General features: G+C 44.3%; 1 protein-coding gene across 1 annotated transcript in view; it reads right to left on the minus strand.

Annotated features, from left to right (window-relative positions):
• Positions 1-17,681, minus strand: part of LOC139024461 (netrin-G1-like) — a 118,828-nt gene that overhangs the window by 86,763 nt on the left and 14,384 nt on the right. Inside the window, exon 2 of the mRNA XM_070439271.1 lies at positions 14,507-15,273. Within this exon, the coding sequence (XP_070295372.1) occupies positions 14,507-14,752 (246 nt within the window). The 5' untranslated portion in view covers positions 14,753-15,273. The remainder of the gene's footprint in view (positions 1-14,506; positions 15,274-17,681) is intronic.

The following is a 17,681-nucleotide window of genomic DNA, read 5'->3' on the forward strand; positions in this document are numbered from 1 at the left end:
GAGAAACAGTGGAGAACAGAAGGAGAGGCAGAACAGATGAGAAGAGAAGAGTGGAGAGCAGAACAGAGGAGAAGAGAGGAGAGCAGAGGGAACAGTGGAGAACAGAGGAGAGCAGAACAGAGGAGAAGAGAAGAGTGGAAGGAGAACGAGGAGAAGAGAGCAGAGCAGAGAGAAGAGAGCAGAGCAGAGGAGAACAGTGGAGAACAGAGGAGAGCAGAACAGAGGAGAAGAGAAGAGTGGAGAGCAGAGGAGAAATGGAGAAAACAGAGGAGGCAAGAACAGAGGAGAAGAGAGCAGAGCAGAGGAGAACAGTGGAGAACAGAGGAGAGCAGAAACAGAGGAGAAGAGAAAGAGAGGAAGAGCAGAACAGAGGAGAAGAGAAGAGTGGAGAGGCAGAACAGAGGAAAGAGAAGCAGAGCAGAGGAGAACAGTGGAGAACAGAGGAGAGCAGAACAGAGGAGAAGAGAAGAGTGGAGAGCAGAACAGAGAGAGACAGAGGAGAAACGGAGAACATAGGAGAGCGAACAGAGGAAGAAGAGAACAGAAGGAGAGCAGAACAGAGGAAAGAAGAAACAGAGGAGAAGCAGAACAGAGGAGAAGAGAACAGAGGAGAGAGAACAGGAGAAAGAGGAGAGAGCAAGAACAGAGGAGAAGAGAGGAGAGCAAGAACAGAGGAGAAAAGAGGCAGAGCAGAGGAGAACAGAGGAGAAGAGAGCAGAACACAGGAGAAGAGGACAGGGAGAGCAGAACAGAAGGAAAAAGAAAAAGAGAGAGCAGAGGAGAAGAGGACAGGGAGAGCAGAACAGAGGAGAAGAGAAAGAGCAGAGGAGAACAGAGGAGAAGAGAGCAGAACAGAGGAGAAGAGGAACAGGGAGAGCAGAACAGAGGAGAAGAGAACAGAGCAGAGGAGAACGAAGGAGAAAGAGAAGAGCAGAGGAGAACAGTGGAGAACAGAGGAGAGCAGAACAGAGGAGAAGAGAACAAGCAGAGGAGAACAGTGGAGAACAGAGGAGAGCAGAACAGAGGAGAAGAGGAGCAGAGCAGAGGAGAACAGTGGAGAACAGAGGAGAGCAGAACAGAGGAGAAGAGAACAGAGCAGAGGAGAACTGGAGAACAGAGGAGAGCAGAACAGAGGAGAAGAAGCGAGAGCAGAGGAGAACAGTGGAGAACAGAGGAGAGCAGAACAAAGGAGAAGAGAACAGAGCAGAGGAGAACAGTGGAGAACAGAGGAGAGCAGAACAGAGCAGAACAGAAGAGAGGAGAGCAGCCAGAGGAGAAGAGGACAGGGAGAGCAGAACAGAGGAGAAGAGAACAGAGGAGAAGAGAGCAGAGTAGAGGAGAACAGTGGAGAACAGAGAGAGCAGAACAGAGGAGAAGAGAACAGAGCAGAGGGAACAGTGGAGAACAGAGGAGAGCAGAACAGAGCAGAACAGAGGAGAAGAGAACAGAGGAGAAGAGAGCAGAGCAGAGTGGAGTGGAGAACAGAGGAAGCAGAACAGAGCAGAGGAGAGCAAGAACAGAGGAGAAGAACAGAGGAGAAGAGAACAGAGGAGAAGAGTGGAGAACAGAGGAGAGCAGAACAGAGGAGAAGAGAGCAGAGCAGAGGAGAACAGTGGAGAACAGAGGAGAAGAGAACAGAGCAGAGGAGAGCAGAACAGAGGAGAAGAGAACAGAGGAGAAGAAAGAACAAGGAGAAGAGTGGAGAACAGAGGAGAAGCAGAACAGAGAAGAAGAGGGTGAGAACAGAACAGAGGAGAACAGTGGAGAACAGAACAGAGGAGAATCAGAGGAGAACAGAGGAGAACAGTGGAGAACAGAGGAGAAACAGAGGAGAACAAAAACAGAGGAGAGCAGAACAGAGGAGAACAGTGGAGAAAGAGGAGAAGAGAACAGAGGAGAACAGTGGAGAACAGATGAGAAGAGAACAGAGGAGAACAGAACAGAACAGAGGAGAGCAGAACAGAGGAGAACAGTGAAGAATAGAGGAGAGCAGAACAGAGGAGAACAGAAGAGAGGAGAGCAGAACAGAGGAGAAACAGTGTAGAATAGAGGAGAAACAGAACAGAACAGAGGAGAACAGTGGAGAATAGAGGAGAACAGAACAGAGGAGAACAGAACAGAGAGAGGCGAAACAGAGGAGAGCAGAAACAGGGGAGAACAGAACAGAACAGAGGAAACAGTGGAGAATAGAGGAGAACAGAACAGAGGAGAGCAGAACAGAGGAGAGCAGAAACAGAGGAGAGCAGAACAGAGGAGAGCAGAACAGGGGAGAACAGAACAGAACAGAGGAGAACAGAAAAGGAGAAGCAGAACAGAGGAGAGCAGAACAGGGGAGAACAGAACAGAACAGAGGAGAACAGTGGAAAGAATAGAGGAACAGAACAGAGGAGAGCAGAACAGAGGAGACAGCAGAAACAGAGGAGAGAGCAGAACAGAGGAGAGCAGAACAGAGAGAGCAGAACAGAGGAGAAGCAGAGAACAGAGGAGAGCAGAACAGAGGAGAACAGTGGAAAGAAAAGAGGAGAAGCAGAAACAGAAGAAGAGCAGAACAGAGGAGCAGAACAGGGGAGAGCAGAACATGAGGAGAACAGTGGAGAATAGAGGAGAACAGAACAGAGGAAGCAACAGAACAGAGTGAGAAGCATTTGTGTTGCTTACAGGAAAGGGTAAACACATGCTGCCTGAAGAGAATGTTCCTGCATTAATGTGTGTGTGTGTGTCAGTGCCCAAATACCCAAATATGGTCATGAGAGGAAGCTCAGTAACCGGCACTGGGAGAGAGGGAACTGGGCCGACATTCTGACCATTTTACAAACAGAGTGGACTCAGTTTTGTAGACTTTACCCTTTAAAAAAAGGGTAAGGTCCCTTTAAAGGTCCCTTACCCTTTGAAAAAAAAAACAAATGCAGAGTTTAGGAAGAGTGCAAAGGGCGATTTGAGTTATTGCACACACGCACTTCACAGAGTAGGCGTTCCCTAATGGAAATATGCAAATACAAACTCGAACGTGCCAATAGGTTCTCACTAGCTGGTGCTTGTCTCTGCACCCCTCCGTGCTTGTTCTGCCCACTCAGCTTCACTGGCCTCCCATTAGAAATGACAGGTTGTGGTGTATCTTGGGTTAGTTAGTAAAAAAAATGAAGATATTTGTCAATGCCCTCCATGGCTGGGATCTCTATGCTAATTCCCGGACTAATCCATCGAAAATAAATGTATTTCCAATCTGACGAAGAATTGTTATTTAAGAAATCACTGACGCTAAAGATTTTTTTGTTTTATTCTGAGACAGAAAACCAAACCTCTCCTTATCACGTGAACTCTCCGTGTGTACAGTCCGGAAGACATTATGGATGACATCACACTGCTTGTCTCTCCTGCTCAAATGTATCATTTGACGTTGAAAACACAAAACAGAGATAATGGAACATTTCTGCTGTTTCATTTTGTTGTCCTCATCACTATGTGCATCCCAAACGGCACCCTATTCCCTACAAAGTGCACTACTTTTAGCCAGATCCCTAGGGGCCCTGGTCAAAAGTAGTGCACTATGTAAGGAACAAGGTGCCATTTGGGGCACAACCTATTACATCACGTCAGAGGACAACAATATGCTGATGACAGAGAGCATCATGGGAGTGGAAAAAGAAGGAACTATCGTATCTTGTTTTGGCAGAATCCACGGTGTGGCACCCGCCCCTGTGTGTGTTTGTGTGTGATTGTGTTACATGAGGCTGTATCTGGCGTTCTCCAGTTTGCTCTAGTTTATTCACTGTTTTGTCTGACCTGGAAAGACATGCAACGATGATTAATAACTTCAACCAGTATAGTAACTAATCCCCTGGACTGTTTCTCCCCTCAGCCCTGTGTCGTAGTATCACTGCTGTAGCAGCAGCAGCAACATATCACTTAGCAGACGCTTGTATCCAAGGCCATCTACAGTACATGGTGTGCATTTGGACTATGTGTATGTGTTCCCATTAAGTACAGTAGTCTAAAACCCCTATAGAACGCCGACATCCCCAATGGCACCCTATCCCCTGGGACCTTGTCAAAAGTAATGCATTATTATGGTGAATATGATGTCATTTGGGACGCATATTGTCTCACACCGCCTCTCCTCTTCTGTGTAACGGAGGACCCGCGGACTACAGAGGTGCCTGGGCCACGGACGGCTGGGCAGGCTAAGCTGCGACATGCCAATAAAACTTGATATGTAAAAAATGTCCTCCATCACCTTGATAATAGGCTTCTGTTGCACTACAGCCTGCCTCCCCTGGGCGGATGGATAAGAGGCTAGTAGCTGCATGGGGAGAGTCTGGAGGAATAATTAAATGATATAAACATCTCTAGCCATCACGCCCTCCGCCTTGTGCCTCATGCAAACTTTATGGCCGAGCTTCCCTGCACCCGCAGCTGAAAAATTAAGTGGACAGCCTACTCTGACGAGCAACGTCACTGGCTGTGTTTAACCTTGCAGTATTTCTTCTGGTCAAATATTACACTCTCAATATTATTGTCCCTGCCTAATCTTAGACAATATTTCCGGGTGTTTAGTGCAGGGTGTATTGTTGCTTTAACGTCAGATAAAACAATAAATGGTTTCCTTGTTTATGGTTTGAGGGGGGAAATTAAATTGATTCAAAGGAGAAATGTGCTGATTTATGATAGCGTGCGACAAACAAAATAAAACACGTTTTGTTGTGATTTCTAAGTGACTTTAACTAGATGACGTTGTCATACTTGCCAGCTTGTTTCGGGGGCAATCTAGCTCATGATCCTGAATCAAACCATTACTTACAGCTACCAACTCTAACAGCCAAATTAAACACACGTTGTCGTTCAGTTTGACTTTTGATACAGAACTGGTTCAGGGAAAATAATAATAAAAAGCATTTCAACAGGCGCCAATGATTCGGTTCAGACTGATAAGTCTACTTAATACTCTTCTGACGTTCAACAGTTCTATTGAAAAAGTCATTTTTCAATACTGTTAAAATGCTAATATTGTCCAGAGTCCAGCTTCATTTAAGGACGTCAGCACATTCTGAAAAGCTGCTTTCTAAGTCTTGTTTTACAATCTTTCCCCTCATGAATATAGCACGAATAAACTATTTGATTAAAATGAATGCCAATGTTTGTCTGATATCAAAATTGTAGTCCTCGGTAATCTCTTTCCTCTCCTCCTAAGGTTAGGTTGAGGGATAGCAGGGTGCCCTGGGGGGGGGGGGGGGGGGGGTTGTAGGGAACAGACCTGATGAATAGGGTTAGGATGAGGGTTAGGGTATAGGAACAGCCCTGAGAATAGGGAGGATGAGGGTTAGGGTATAGTGGAACAGACTTGAGGAAAGGGTTAGGATGAGGTTAGGGTATAGTGGAACAGACCTGGAATGGGTTAGGATGAGGGTTAGGGTATAGTGGAACAGACCTGAGGAATAGGTTAGGATGAGGTTAGGGTATAGTGGAACAGCCTGAGGAATAGGTTAGGATGAGGGTTAGGTATAGTGGAACAGCCCGAGGAATAGGTTAGGATGAGGTTAGGGTATAGTGGAACGCCCTGAGGAATAGGGTTAGGATGAGGGTTAGGTATAGTGGAACAGCCCTGAGGAATAGGGTTAGGATGAGGGTTAGGTGTATAGTGGAACAGCCCTGAGGAATAGGTTAGGATGAGGGTTAGGGTATAGTGGAACAGCCCTGAGGAATAGGGTTAGGAGTGAGGGTTAGGTTATAGTGAACAGCCCTGAGGAATAGGGTTAGGATGAGGGTTAGGGTATAGTGGAACAGCCCTGAGGAATAGGGTTAGGATGAGGGTTAGGGTAAGTGGAACAGACCTGAGGAATAGGGTTAGGATGAGGTTAGGTATAGTGGAACAGCCCTGAGGAATAGGGTAGGATGAGGTGAGGGTGGTATAGTGGAACAGACCTGAGGAATAGGTTAGGATGAGGGTTAGGGTATAGTGAACAGACCTGAGGAATAGGTTAGGATGAGGGTTAGGTTAGTGGAACAGCCCGAGAATAGGGTTAGGATGAGGTTAGGTAAGTGGGAACAGCCCTGAGGAATAGGGTTAGGATGAGGGTTAGGGTATAGTGGAACAGACCTGATGAATAGGGTTAGGATGAGGGTTAGGGTATAGTGAACAGCCCTGAGAATAGGGTTAGGATGAGGGTTAGGGTATAGTGGAACAGACCTGAGGAATAGGGTTAGGATGAGGTTAGGTTAAGTGAACAGCCCCTGTTCACGAAGACCTTAGAGAAAGGGTTATTAAGTAAAATTGTCTGTGTCTATATAAGGCCAACACTATTTTCAGACGCAATCTCTCGCGGCGTAAGATGGCTAACTGACTAAACCAATGAATCAATGGATGAATGAGATCCTCCATGTAATTTACATCTCACAGATGGATCCTCACAACATTGTATTCGATAGCTTTCCTTGCTCTGGTGTCCATCTATTGCCTAAATGACATTAGAAAAAAGGGAAGACATACTGAGCATGTATTCCCGTTATAAAAAGAGGAGTCCATAATGAAGAACATGGTGCGTTAGTGAGATAGCCCTGTCTCTGTCTGTCACTAGGAATACGGTTAATGACCTCTTATAAATGGTGCTGTGCCAAGGACGTTTTAATCATCTCTGTCTTTGTTTCCTAATTTAGTTTTGATTGGCATGAAAATGCATCGCAGCACTCCGGATTCAGGTTCCAACCATCATCAGCACTTCCTGGTTGTGAGGGAGGGAACATACACCTAGATGCGCGCACACACGCACATGTGAGGACAGCACACACATGCGGGCACTCGCACACACACACCCACACACACCACACAACACCACACACACACACACACACACAACCACACACACACACACACCACACAACACACACACACACACACACACACATTAATGCAGGAACATTCTCTTCAGGCAGCATGTGTTTACCCTTTCCTGTAAGCAACACAAAGAGATCAAGATCAATTGTCACAGTCAAAGAAAGAATAACGCTAACTGATATCTCTACTAACCTAGAAAGAATAATGCTAACTGATATCTCTGCTAACCTAGAAAGAATAACGCTAACTGATATCTCTACTAACCTAGAAAGATAATGCTAACTGTATCTCTACTAACCTAGAAAGAATAACGCTAACTGATATTCTCTACTAACCTAGAAAGAATAATGCTAACTGTATCTCTACTAAACCTAGAAAGAATAATGCTAACTGATATCTCTACTGACCTAGAAAGATAATGCTAACTATATCTCTACTGACCTAGAAAGAATAATGCTAACTGATATCTCTACTAACCTAGAAAAGAACAATGCTAACTGTTATCTCTACTAACTAGAAAGAATAAGCTAATGATATCTCTACTGACCTAGAAGAATAACTTGCTAACTGATATCTCTACTAACCTAGAAAGAATAACGCTAACTGATATCTCTACTGACCTAGAAAGAATAACGCTAACTGTTATCTCTACTAACCTAGAAAGAATAACCCCTAACTGATATCTCTACTAACCTAGAAAGTGGTTGATCATGGTTAGCCTCACTTACTAGAAGATACAACAGACTCTGGATATCCCAGTTGGAATATTCCCGGAGTTAGGAGGGAACAAGTAGGAAATCCAGATGAATCAAACTCGGAATTCTCAAAATCCTAGGAATTTACCTGAATTTTGCAACCCTAGTAAGGTATTCAGAGCAACTCATTCCTTCTGAATATTGTCTTTAAACTGAAACCTCTCCAGAACACTCATCTCCTTCTTTGAAACCCCTCCGGAGATGTGACTGGCACGCCATCTCCACTTCTGCATACCTCCCTGCCCTTTTCTAGCTGTCGCAGGCAACTCATAAACTATAACTAAAGGGGACGAAGAAATGTAATAGCACGGCAGAGCTGTGTGTTATAGTTCACCAGGGGTCAACTTATTGCTCCAGCACAGCTCACTGGATTGCTATAAGAAATAAAGGCCTCGCGAAGTAGATTATGGGACTGCTGTGTCCCTGCTAGGGATGGGCATTTGGGTGATTCCTCAAGAAACTACAGTGTATTTCGAAAGTATTCAGAACCCTTGACTTTTCCACATTTTGTTACATTACAGCCTTATTCTAAATTGTATTGAATAGTTTTTTCCCCTCATCAATCTACACACAATACCCCATAGTGTAACTCTGTGTTGTCTGTTCACACTGCTATGCTTTATCTTGGCCAGGTCGCAGTTGCAAATGAGAACTTGTTCTCAACTAGCCTACCTGGTTAAATAAAGGTGAAATAAAAAAAATTAAAAAAAATAACGACAAAGCAAAAGACAGACATTTTTGCTAACTTATATATATAAAAAAATCAGAAATATAAAATGCACATAGGTATTCAGACCCTTTACTCAGCACTTTGTTGAAGCACCTTTGGCAGCGATTACAGCCGCGAGTCTTCTTGGGTTTGATGCAGCAAGCTTTGCACACCTTGCTCACCAAAGCTTGCGCTAGCGAACTTGCAACATTGTATAAAATATTCTGGTCCCTCAGTTTCCAGGGCCAGTGAGCTCAGGACAGACACAGCTGTAGGCTATTTGCACAAGGGATAAGAAGCACCGAAACCTTAAATTGTCTCCTGCTTCAGCTCCTGTTCCTCTTATAAAATATTAGCTCAAAAGTATTGTGGAGCTCCTGCACATAAATATAAACAGTACCAGCACCCCAAATGAGTACGGGAACCTATTTCAGCCCTAGTCAAGCTCTGATAATTAGTAAATCATGTAGGCCTATTTTATAACGTTTCCACTGGATCGGAGCATGACATTTTTCCCTTTCACGCTGAGTGGTTGTCGAAAGGGAGAGAGCTGGAAAGATTTTTGAGGAACTATTGTAATTCTCAATGGATGTAAAAACAGACTTTGTTTGCGGTGAAGAAAACATTACTCCACATGCCATTAGTGGTGGTGCGATAAGCCAATCAGAAAAACTATCAGATCCCCAAATGAGCACATGTATATGCCTACATTTGCACGCAGCCTATAGGTCTACTTCTATGCATGCGCGTACTTACTCAACATTGACAGGAGCGCTCCAAACAAAATACAATGACAAAATTAACAAAACTCGTCAACAAAATGAAATAAACTAAAACTTGTTTCTGACAAGTGTAGCACAGGTTGTGCCCCCTGTAAACAATGTGTCCACTCCAATAACGAGAACGGGAAGACTGGAACAATGATATTGATCCTATTAACCGAAATTACCATAACCAAAGTAACAAACATTGTAGATTAGAAATTATAGGAATTAACGGGAAATGTACTACTGGTGATATATACATGTAATGGTGAATAGACACAAACAATCAAAAGCAAACAATTCACACAAATAAGTTATGAAACAATGAATGAGCACAAATTAGCGGGAGAGAGCGCATTCTGGAGAGAGAAGTAGCATTGTTCATCTGGGCTCATGGTCCATCCGTCATCTTCATTGGCCGTGCAGTATTTACGGTGGTATGGCCTTAGCAGAAGTCAGGGCATTCATACTTCTTGCGTTCAGGGGAGCAGTGCAGAGCTGTTGTGAAGGAAGTGAGTTTGTGTTTATACAGGATGTACCGCCCCCACCTACCGTCAACTAATCATGTCAATGTGTAGCTATACAGAGCCCTTCGCATTGTTCAAACATGTGGGAGACACAATGGCGATGCGGAACGGGGCTCGATTTGGCATCTGGAGGCTCCGCAATTGCTTCACACACACACTCCATATAGATCCTTCCACCACATTTTCGGATCAAGCATGAATTGGCTTTTAGTCTAGGCCTCCTCAATGGATAAGTTCAGTGAGCGCAAATATATATATACAGTACCAGTCAAAGGTTTGGACGCACCTAATCAATCCAGGGCGTTTTCTTTATTTTTTACTATTTTCTACATTTTAGAATAATAGCGAAGACATCAAAACTATGAAATAACACATATGGAATCATGTAGTAACCCAAAAAAGTTTTAAACAAATCAAAATATATTTTATATTCGAGATTCTTCAAAGTAGTGTCATGACGTTGCCCTGTTGGTGAGGTTTATGACCCCCATAAATACCTTTCCCACTTTTCTCTCTCTACTCTACAGAATGGACTCTTGGAAAGCCCTGTGTTAACATAGAGATAGTATGGTAACATCAAAAGATTGGGAATGGAACAATCTTTATGTAATCCAACCAGTTGAAGGTGTCCGTTTGTACTTAAAGAATATGATGTCAGATCAGTTATTGTCTGGGACATTATATCTGATGATAGGACGACATAAACTGTGTCTTGGAAAGTCTACACATAGTTATCAGATTCACATGGAATTGTTGTGCAATTTAAATGTTTAAATATGAAAATATTTGTGAAAAGATGAAATTTAATTTTAGCTTTTAAAATGAGAGAATTGTTTTCATAAGTAAAATATGCTCAATCAGTGGCCACACCCACGTGAATAGGCATTGCTTGGAAATGATGAACCAAAGCCTTTTCTACATTTCTAAAAGAGCCCACGGGACCCAATTCACAGCAAACTAAGCCAACCTCTGCGCAAGCTCTGGTTGCACGACTACAACATAACCAAATTAAGATTGTGTTCCCGATGACGTGAGGACTAATGTCCGTACGTTTAAAAGGGTGAATTTCAACGTGGAGGTGACGATTGCCATCCTGGAAGGATGAATTTCGACAATACCAACCAGAATATAGCATGAGGTTACAGTATGGCAACTTGGTATGAACTTATTCACTATAGAAGTGATACATCCTAGACGTCGAGTTATCAGCAGCAGCTGTAAACGTGCGTTGCCTAGGAGAGGACGGACAATCTCTTCAGAACGACAGGGTACTACAACGTATCCGTTCTACCACACGCCGATGGTACTACAACGTATCCGTTCTACCACAAGACAACAGACTACAACGTATCCGCCCAGAAATATTCTTCAAAGGACAAGGGAGATCACTGCTGGGCAACCCAGCCTTCCATCTTCAACCAGTCTATCAAAGCGCAGCTCAGAGTAAATATATTTCTTGCATTTTCCTTTTTCGAATGGGCGGTTATTTAGAATGCATAAGAATCTGTATTTACGATGGCATAGCTTCATAAGGACCGATAGAGACCCAATCCTTTTGCTCGTCAGTCTTCCCGCGCTTTCATTCAAAGCCAACCCCCTTTCTTTGTGCAACCAGCCGTCATACCGGTTTCGTCTGCTAGGGACGTTTTCTTTTATTACATAATTAGTAATCAATGTATGATCCATCCTGTGTATAAATAATTATGTGTGATTATTTAGTAAATAAATAAATAAATAACATTTTGCTTTTCTGATTCATCTTGTTAGCCAGGGTTCGTGAAGATAACCAAGAATTCTACGACGTTCAGATGAGACTGAATAAGGTGACGATTAATAATTGACTGCTATTGATATAAAAGATGACCAGGTCTTTAAGAGTTTATTCGGAAGGCAACAGCTCTATAAACATTCTTCCGTGGTGCCCCGACTTCCTAGTTAATTACATTTACATGATTAGTTTAATCAGGTAATATTAATTACAGAGAATTGATTTTATGAAATAGCATGCCATTTAATTTAATCCATAGTAAAAGACATGACAGTAGCCATCCTTTGCATTGATGACAGCTTTGCACACTCTACCTTCACCTCTCTCTCACCCTTTTATCTCTCTCTCTCCCCCCTCTCCCCCTCTCTTTCTCTGTATCTGCAGACCATGATGTGATTTCTGATACCTCCGTTATCACGCAGGAAGCAGACATGTGGCCCTGGAACTAGAGGCCTAGACCCTGCTCCTGCCTGCTGGATGCGAGCCCAAATCAATTAACAGCGATTTAATTCTCAGATAGCCTGATGCTAAATGGTAATTGCCTGAATACACAGTGATCATACTCATAATGAAAACTGCTATTGGCATCATAAGCAGTGTATCGGCATTCACAGCTGCAGCTATTTCACCGGTAATCGCTGAAACATTGATTTACATTGACCCTACCAATTAAAGAATGAATGGCCCCTGAAGAGAGATGATTCATATTCTGATAAGGCTGTAGCTAATATCCTTGTTGACGTGTGCCTGGTAGGCCAGAGGCTAAGTGTAGAACCAGCTAATGAGTGATATGAGCTTATTTAATTGAAAGACTCCAGTCATATAAAGATCATTGGACTGTTACAAGAAGCATGCAGGCTAACAATGATTAACTTGGTTTCAAAAAAGTCCCAGGAATAGAATGATATTATTGAACCACTGGTTATGAAATTAAGCAGGGTGATTGCCATAGAATAGCACGTACACAGAGTAATACTCCTCTGTCCAAGTCTGGACTAATACGGATTACATACTGGGTGTGAAATTGAATCAATCTGGGTGCTCAATAACTCAAAGAACAGTTGAAAATGACCCCATTTTGACGCTGACCCCAAGCTGAAAGAGCCCAGACATTTTAAAAGCAACCCTGGGAGTCTGTCATGGAGTCAGCGTTTTCAAAATGCCTCTGTATGGCTGAATAATGTATCCTATGAATAAAACACATTAGTTACAAAACATATTGAATTATTCACTTTTCAAAGCCTCTATATACAAGATATTAGCTCTTCACTCATTGGGTCTCTCTCTCTGTCTCTCTCTCTGGCTCTCTCTCTTCTCTCTCTCTCTGTGTCTCTCTGTGTCTCTCTGTTCGTCTCTGGTCTGCTCTCTCTGTCTCTCTCTGTTCTCTCTGTCCTCTCTGTCTCTCTTCTTTTCTCTCTTCTTTTTCTCTCTTTTTCTCTCTCTCTCTCTCTCTCTCTCTCTCTACTCTCCTCTCTCTCTCTCTCTCTCTCTCTCTCTCTCTCTCTCTCTCCTCTCTCTCTCTCTCCTTCTCTCTCTCTCTCAAAAGATCTTGACATTTTAAACAGTGACTGTTTCCAGATGAGGATCTTTGATCGGGCTGGTACACACACACACAACATACACACACCAAAAATGGATTCCACACGCCACGTGTGTGGCTAAACGTGGCCTGCTAGCTGTTATTTTTCAAAGCTAAAGAGCCCAAATAGAGAGGCCCTCACTCATGGAAAAAGTTACCGCTATACACCCCCTTTTACAATAGACAGGCACACCACTTTAGTCCTCAAAGCAACATGCTAACTTCAAGGGGTGTTCTCTTGCTGCTAATATTCAATGCTAATGACTCTGTGTTTTATTCCCCAAGACTCTCTCAATCAGTCTGTGCTGTAATCAGGTGCCTGTGCTGTAAATCAGTGCCTGTGCTATAATCAGTGCCTGTGCTGTAATCATGTGCGTGTGCTGTGTAATCAGTGACTGTTTGGGCTGTAATCAGTGCCTGTTGCTTGTAATCCAGGCGTGTGCTGTTAATCAAGGCCTGTGCTGTAACATCAGTGCCTGTGCTGTAATCAGGGCCTGTGCGTACATCAGTGCTGTGCTGTAATCAGTGCCTGTGCTGTAATCAGTGCCTGTGCTGTAATCAGTGCCTGTCTGTAATAATGCTGTGCTGTAATCAGTGCCTGTTGCTGTAATCAGTGCCTGTGCTGTAATCAGTGCCTTGCTGTAATCAGTGCCTGTGCTGTAATCAGTGCCCTTGCTTGCTGTAATCAGTGCCTGTGCTGTAATCAGGTGCCTGTGCTCGGTAATCAGTGCCTGTGCTGTAATCAGTGGCCTGTGCTGTAATTCAGTGCCCTGTCGTGTAATCAGGGCCTGTTTCTGCTAAATCCAGTGGCTGTGCTGTAATCAGTTGCCTGTCTGTAATCCAGTGCCTGTGCTGTAATCAGGGCCTGTTCTGTATAGCGTCTGTATTCAGTGCTGTGCTGTTCAGTGATCAGTGCGCTGAACAGTTGTGCTGTAATCAGTGCCTGTGCTGTAATCAGTGCCTGTGCTGTAATCAGTGCCTGTGCTGTAATCACTGCCTGTGCTGTAATCAGTGCCTGTGCTGTAATCAGGGCCTGTGCTGTAATCAGGGCCTGTGCTGTAGAGACAGATGGAAAAAATGAGTGCCTGTGCTACATCCCAATGAACATCAAGATGGCAACAGAGAAAATGAATTTAGAAAATTGTTACATTGACATGCTTTAATTTCAGGTCTATCTCATCACACGTCAAGGAATCATTGCCAAGTGGTGAGAAACTCCAGTGAGGTGAATCTAAATGTGTTGTGGCCCCTGAGAGATCTACATGCAAGATACAATGTTTCTCTCTTGAGGGGAGAATAAATGAAAATCCATCAAATACTGTATGTTCCCATTACTGAGAGGTTGTGAGACCAGCAGAATACATATGGGATTCAGAATTCATTACACATTTGCATGTGTAAAAAGGTGTGTGTGTGTGTGTGTGTGTGTGTGTGTGTGTGTGTGTGTGTGTGTGCTATCCTAACTTTCAGTCATATCTCCCTTACTACCTTTCGTACTGCATCCACTGGTGAGCTCTACATAACTACATTTGGGGAAAGGAAGGGGCCTGTCTATGGAAGAGAAGCAGGACTTACTAGGGCGCAGTATGTCTCAGGTGGGTCTCCACAGGTGATGTTGGGTGGGTCCACCGTGACCTTCAGGTACTTGGTCATGTCCATGGCCTCAGGTTGGCAGGCCATATAATCCCAGGTGAGTCCTTCGTCCGTGTACACCTGAGACTTACACACGTCGTAGTGTCCCCAGGCAGCAGGGTAGTGCTGCATGGTCTGGCACACACTCGCCCACAGCGCCTGCAGTGTCAACAACAGAGGGAAACGCATGGCGGCTTCCTCTCAGACACGCTAGAAAAGGGCTGTTTCTTTCTCAATGAGGAATCACTGTTCTTCCTCTCTCCCGAAACAGAGACAGAGAGACAGAGGAAAAGGGCTTTGGAGTTTATGAAATAATCCAACCTTTACGGAGAGAGGAGCCAAGGAACTGTGGCAGCATGCCAGCCTGCTGTTAACAGCTTGATGAGGAGGAGGGCAAGGTGGAGGGGGAGGGGGGAAACACTTGTTTTGGTCTGGAGTCCTCTCCCAACTCCTGTCCTGGTCTCTGCCGTCTAATCTCTCCGGCCGGGTGGGAACGAGGGGGAATCACAGTACGCTGAGGTACGGGGTTACTGGCCCTTCCAGAAGAGAAGAGGATGGAGGGAGGAGAAGTAGGTGTGGAGGAGGAGAGAGGTGACAGCCCCTGGAGGAGGCAGCCTTTTGACACGCTGATGGAGAGATGAGTGACAGGCCGCTCAGTTTTGTTTGCTGTCAATCATGTTTCTGTTCCGCCCGGCAACGCCACCCAGGCTCTGTAGGGAGCGAGGAAAGAGGAGAAAATTAGAGGGTGAATGCCAGACGGGAGGATAGAGTTTGAAAGAAGTGTTTGTGTGCGTGTGCGTGTGGTGTGTGTGTGTGTGTGTGTGTGTGTGTGTGTGTGTGTGTGTGTGTGTGTGTGTGTGTGTGTGTGTTTGTGTGCGTGTGTGCGGTGTGTGTGGTGGTGTGTGTGTGTTGTGTGTGTGTGGTGTGTGTGTGTGTGTGTGTGTGTGTGTGTGTGTGTGTGTGTGTGTGTGTGTGGTGTAGATGGATAGAGTTTGACATTAGCAGGCGCTGACAGATCCTTGAGGTGGGGGTGCCAGGTTGGGCATAGTGGATGTGTACATTACAGAGAGAGATTGGATAATCCAACGCTGGGCCATCAAGGTGAATTGGATGCCTTTCATACATAAGCCCACACCTCACCACTTTGGCTATCACTTTCATGGGTTTCTGTTCTACACCCCTCTCCCAGAGGACCAAGACTACCAGCAGCTCTTCAATTCATCTTCTTAAGCCTGTGTATAGTCCTCTCTGTCTAACATTGAGATGGGCTAAAACACTGCCTAGCTGAACAGCCTCAGATGCCATGAAATAGGAATGCCATCAGCTTTAAAAATATGTATAACATATTTTTTATTTGCTCACAACTTATTGCAAATGAATACAGTAATATCTATCTTATACTACTGTAAAAGTACAATATTTTGTCATATTTTATTTGAAGAAACATTGTCATTCTCCAATCATTTGAGTCAGATATGGTACCTCTATAACCCATGAACTCTTCTACTCATACAGGCAGCAATAGAAACACATCTATTTTCATGAATGTAAACAATATAATTCTGTTATATTGAAATCCATCATATCAATCATGATGACCATTAACGCTATGGGTGGAATCTTGATTATATCCACCACTCTAGATGAGATGAGAAGGGAAAGAGAGAGAGATGGTGGTGAGAGAGAGAGAGATGGGGATAAGAGAGATATGGGGATGGAGAGACAGAGAGAGAGAGAGATGGGGATGGAGAGAGAGAGAGGATTGGGGATGGAGAGAGAGAGGAGATGTGGATGGAGAGAGAGAGAGATGTGGATGGAGAGAGAGAGAGAATGGGGATGGAGAAGAGAGAGAGAGATGGGGATGAGAGAGAGAGATGGGGATGGAGAGAGAGAGGTGGGGATGTGAGAGAGAGAGATGGGGATGGAGAGAGAGAGAGATTTGGGATGGAGAGAGAGAGAGATGGGGATGAGAGAAGAGAGAGAGAGGGTGGAGAGAGAGAGAGGATGGGGATGGGGACTGTATATATATAATATGACATTTGTAATGTCTTTATTGCTTTGAAACTTCTGTATAGTGTAATGTTTTATGTTAATTTTTATTGTTTATTTCACTTTTGTATATTATCTACCTCACTTGCTTTGGCAATGTTAACACATGTTTCCCATGCCAATAAAGCCCCTTGAATTGAATTGAGAGAGAGAGAGAGAGAGAGAGAGGAGAGAGAGAGAGAGAGAGAGAGAGAGAGAGAGAGAGAGAGAGAGAGAGAGAGAGAGAGAGAGAGAGAGAGGAGAGAGAGAGAGAGAGAGAGAGAGAGAGAGAGAGAGAGAGATGCTTATTTATTTTAACTTGTGTGCTTTAAAACCATTTTGTACATTGTTACAACACTGTTTATATTAATATAACATTGTAATGTCTTTATTGTTTTGGAAACTTCTGTATGTGTAATGTTTACTGTTAATTGTATTGTTTATTTCACTTTTGTATAATATCTTACCTCACTTGCTTTGGCAATGTTAACACATGTTTCCCATGCCAATAAAGCCCCTTGAATTGAATTGAATTGAGAGAGAGAGAGGATGGGATGGAGAAAGAGAGATGCAGATTGAGAGAGAGAAGAGAGAGATGGGGATGGAGAGCGAAAGAGATGGGGATGGAGAGAGAGAAAGAAGAGGGATGGAGAGAGAGAGAGAGAAAATGGATAGAGAGAGATAGATGGCGAGAGAGAAGGGGATGGAGAGAAGCAGAGCGAGAGAAGGGGGTGGAGAGAGAGAGAAGGGGAGGAGAGAGAGAGAGGGAAGGGGGTAAGAGAGAGAGGGAAGGGGTGAGATGGAGAGAGAGGGTGGAGGGGTACGAGAGAGACCTCACTGCTAAAGAATAAGAATGCCAATGGAAGAGACGTGGGCAGGTAAACGGAGGAGCATGGGCAGGTAAAACGGAGGAGACATGGGCAGGTAAAACGGAGGAGACGAGGGCAGGTTAAAACGGAGGAGACGAGGGCAGGTAAACGGAGGAGACGAGGGCAGGTAAAAACGGAGGAGACGTGGGCAGGTAAAACGGAGGAGACGAGGGCAGGTAAAACGGAGGAGACGAGGGCAGGTAAAACGGAGGAGACGTGGC

The sequence above is a fragment of the Salvelinus sp. IW2-2015 genome, unplaced genomic scaffold (genome assembly GCF_002910315.2).
Source record: "Salvelinus sp. IW2-2015 unplaced genomic scaffold, ASM291031v2 Un_scaffold1530, whole genome shotgun sequence".
Taxonomy (NCBI): domain Eukaryota; kingdom Metazoa; phylum Chordata; class Actinopteri; order Salmoniformes; family Salmonidae; genus Salvelinus; species Salvelinus sp. IW2-2015.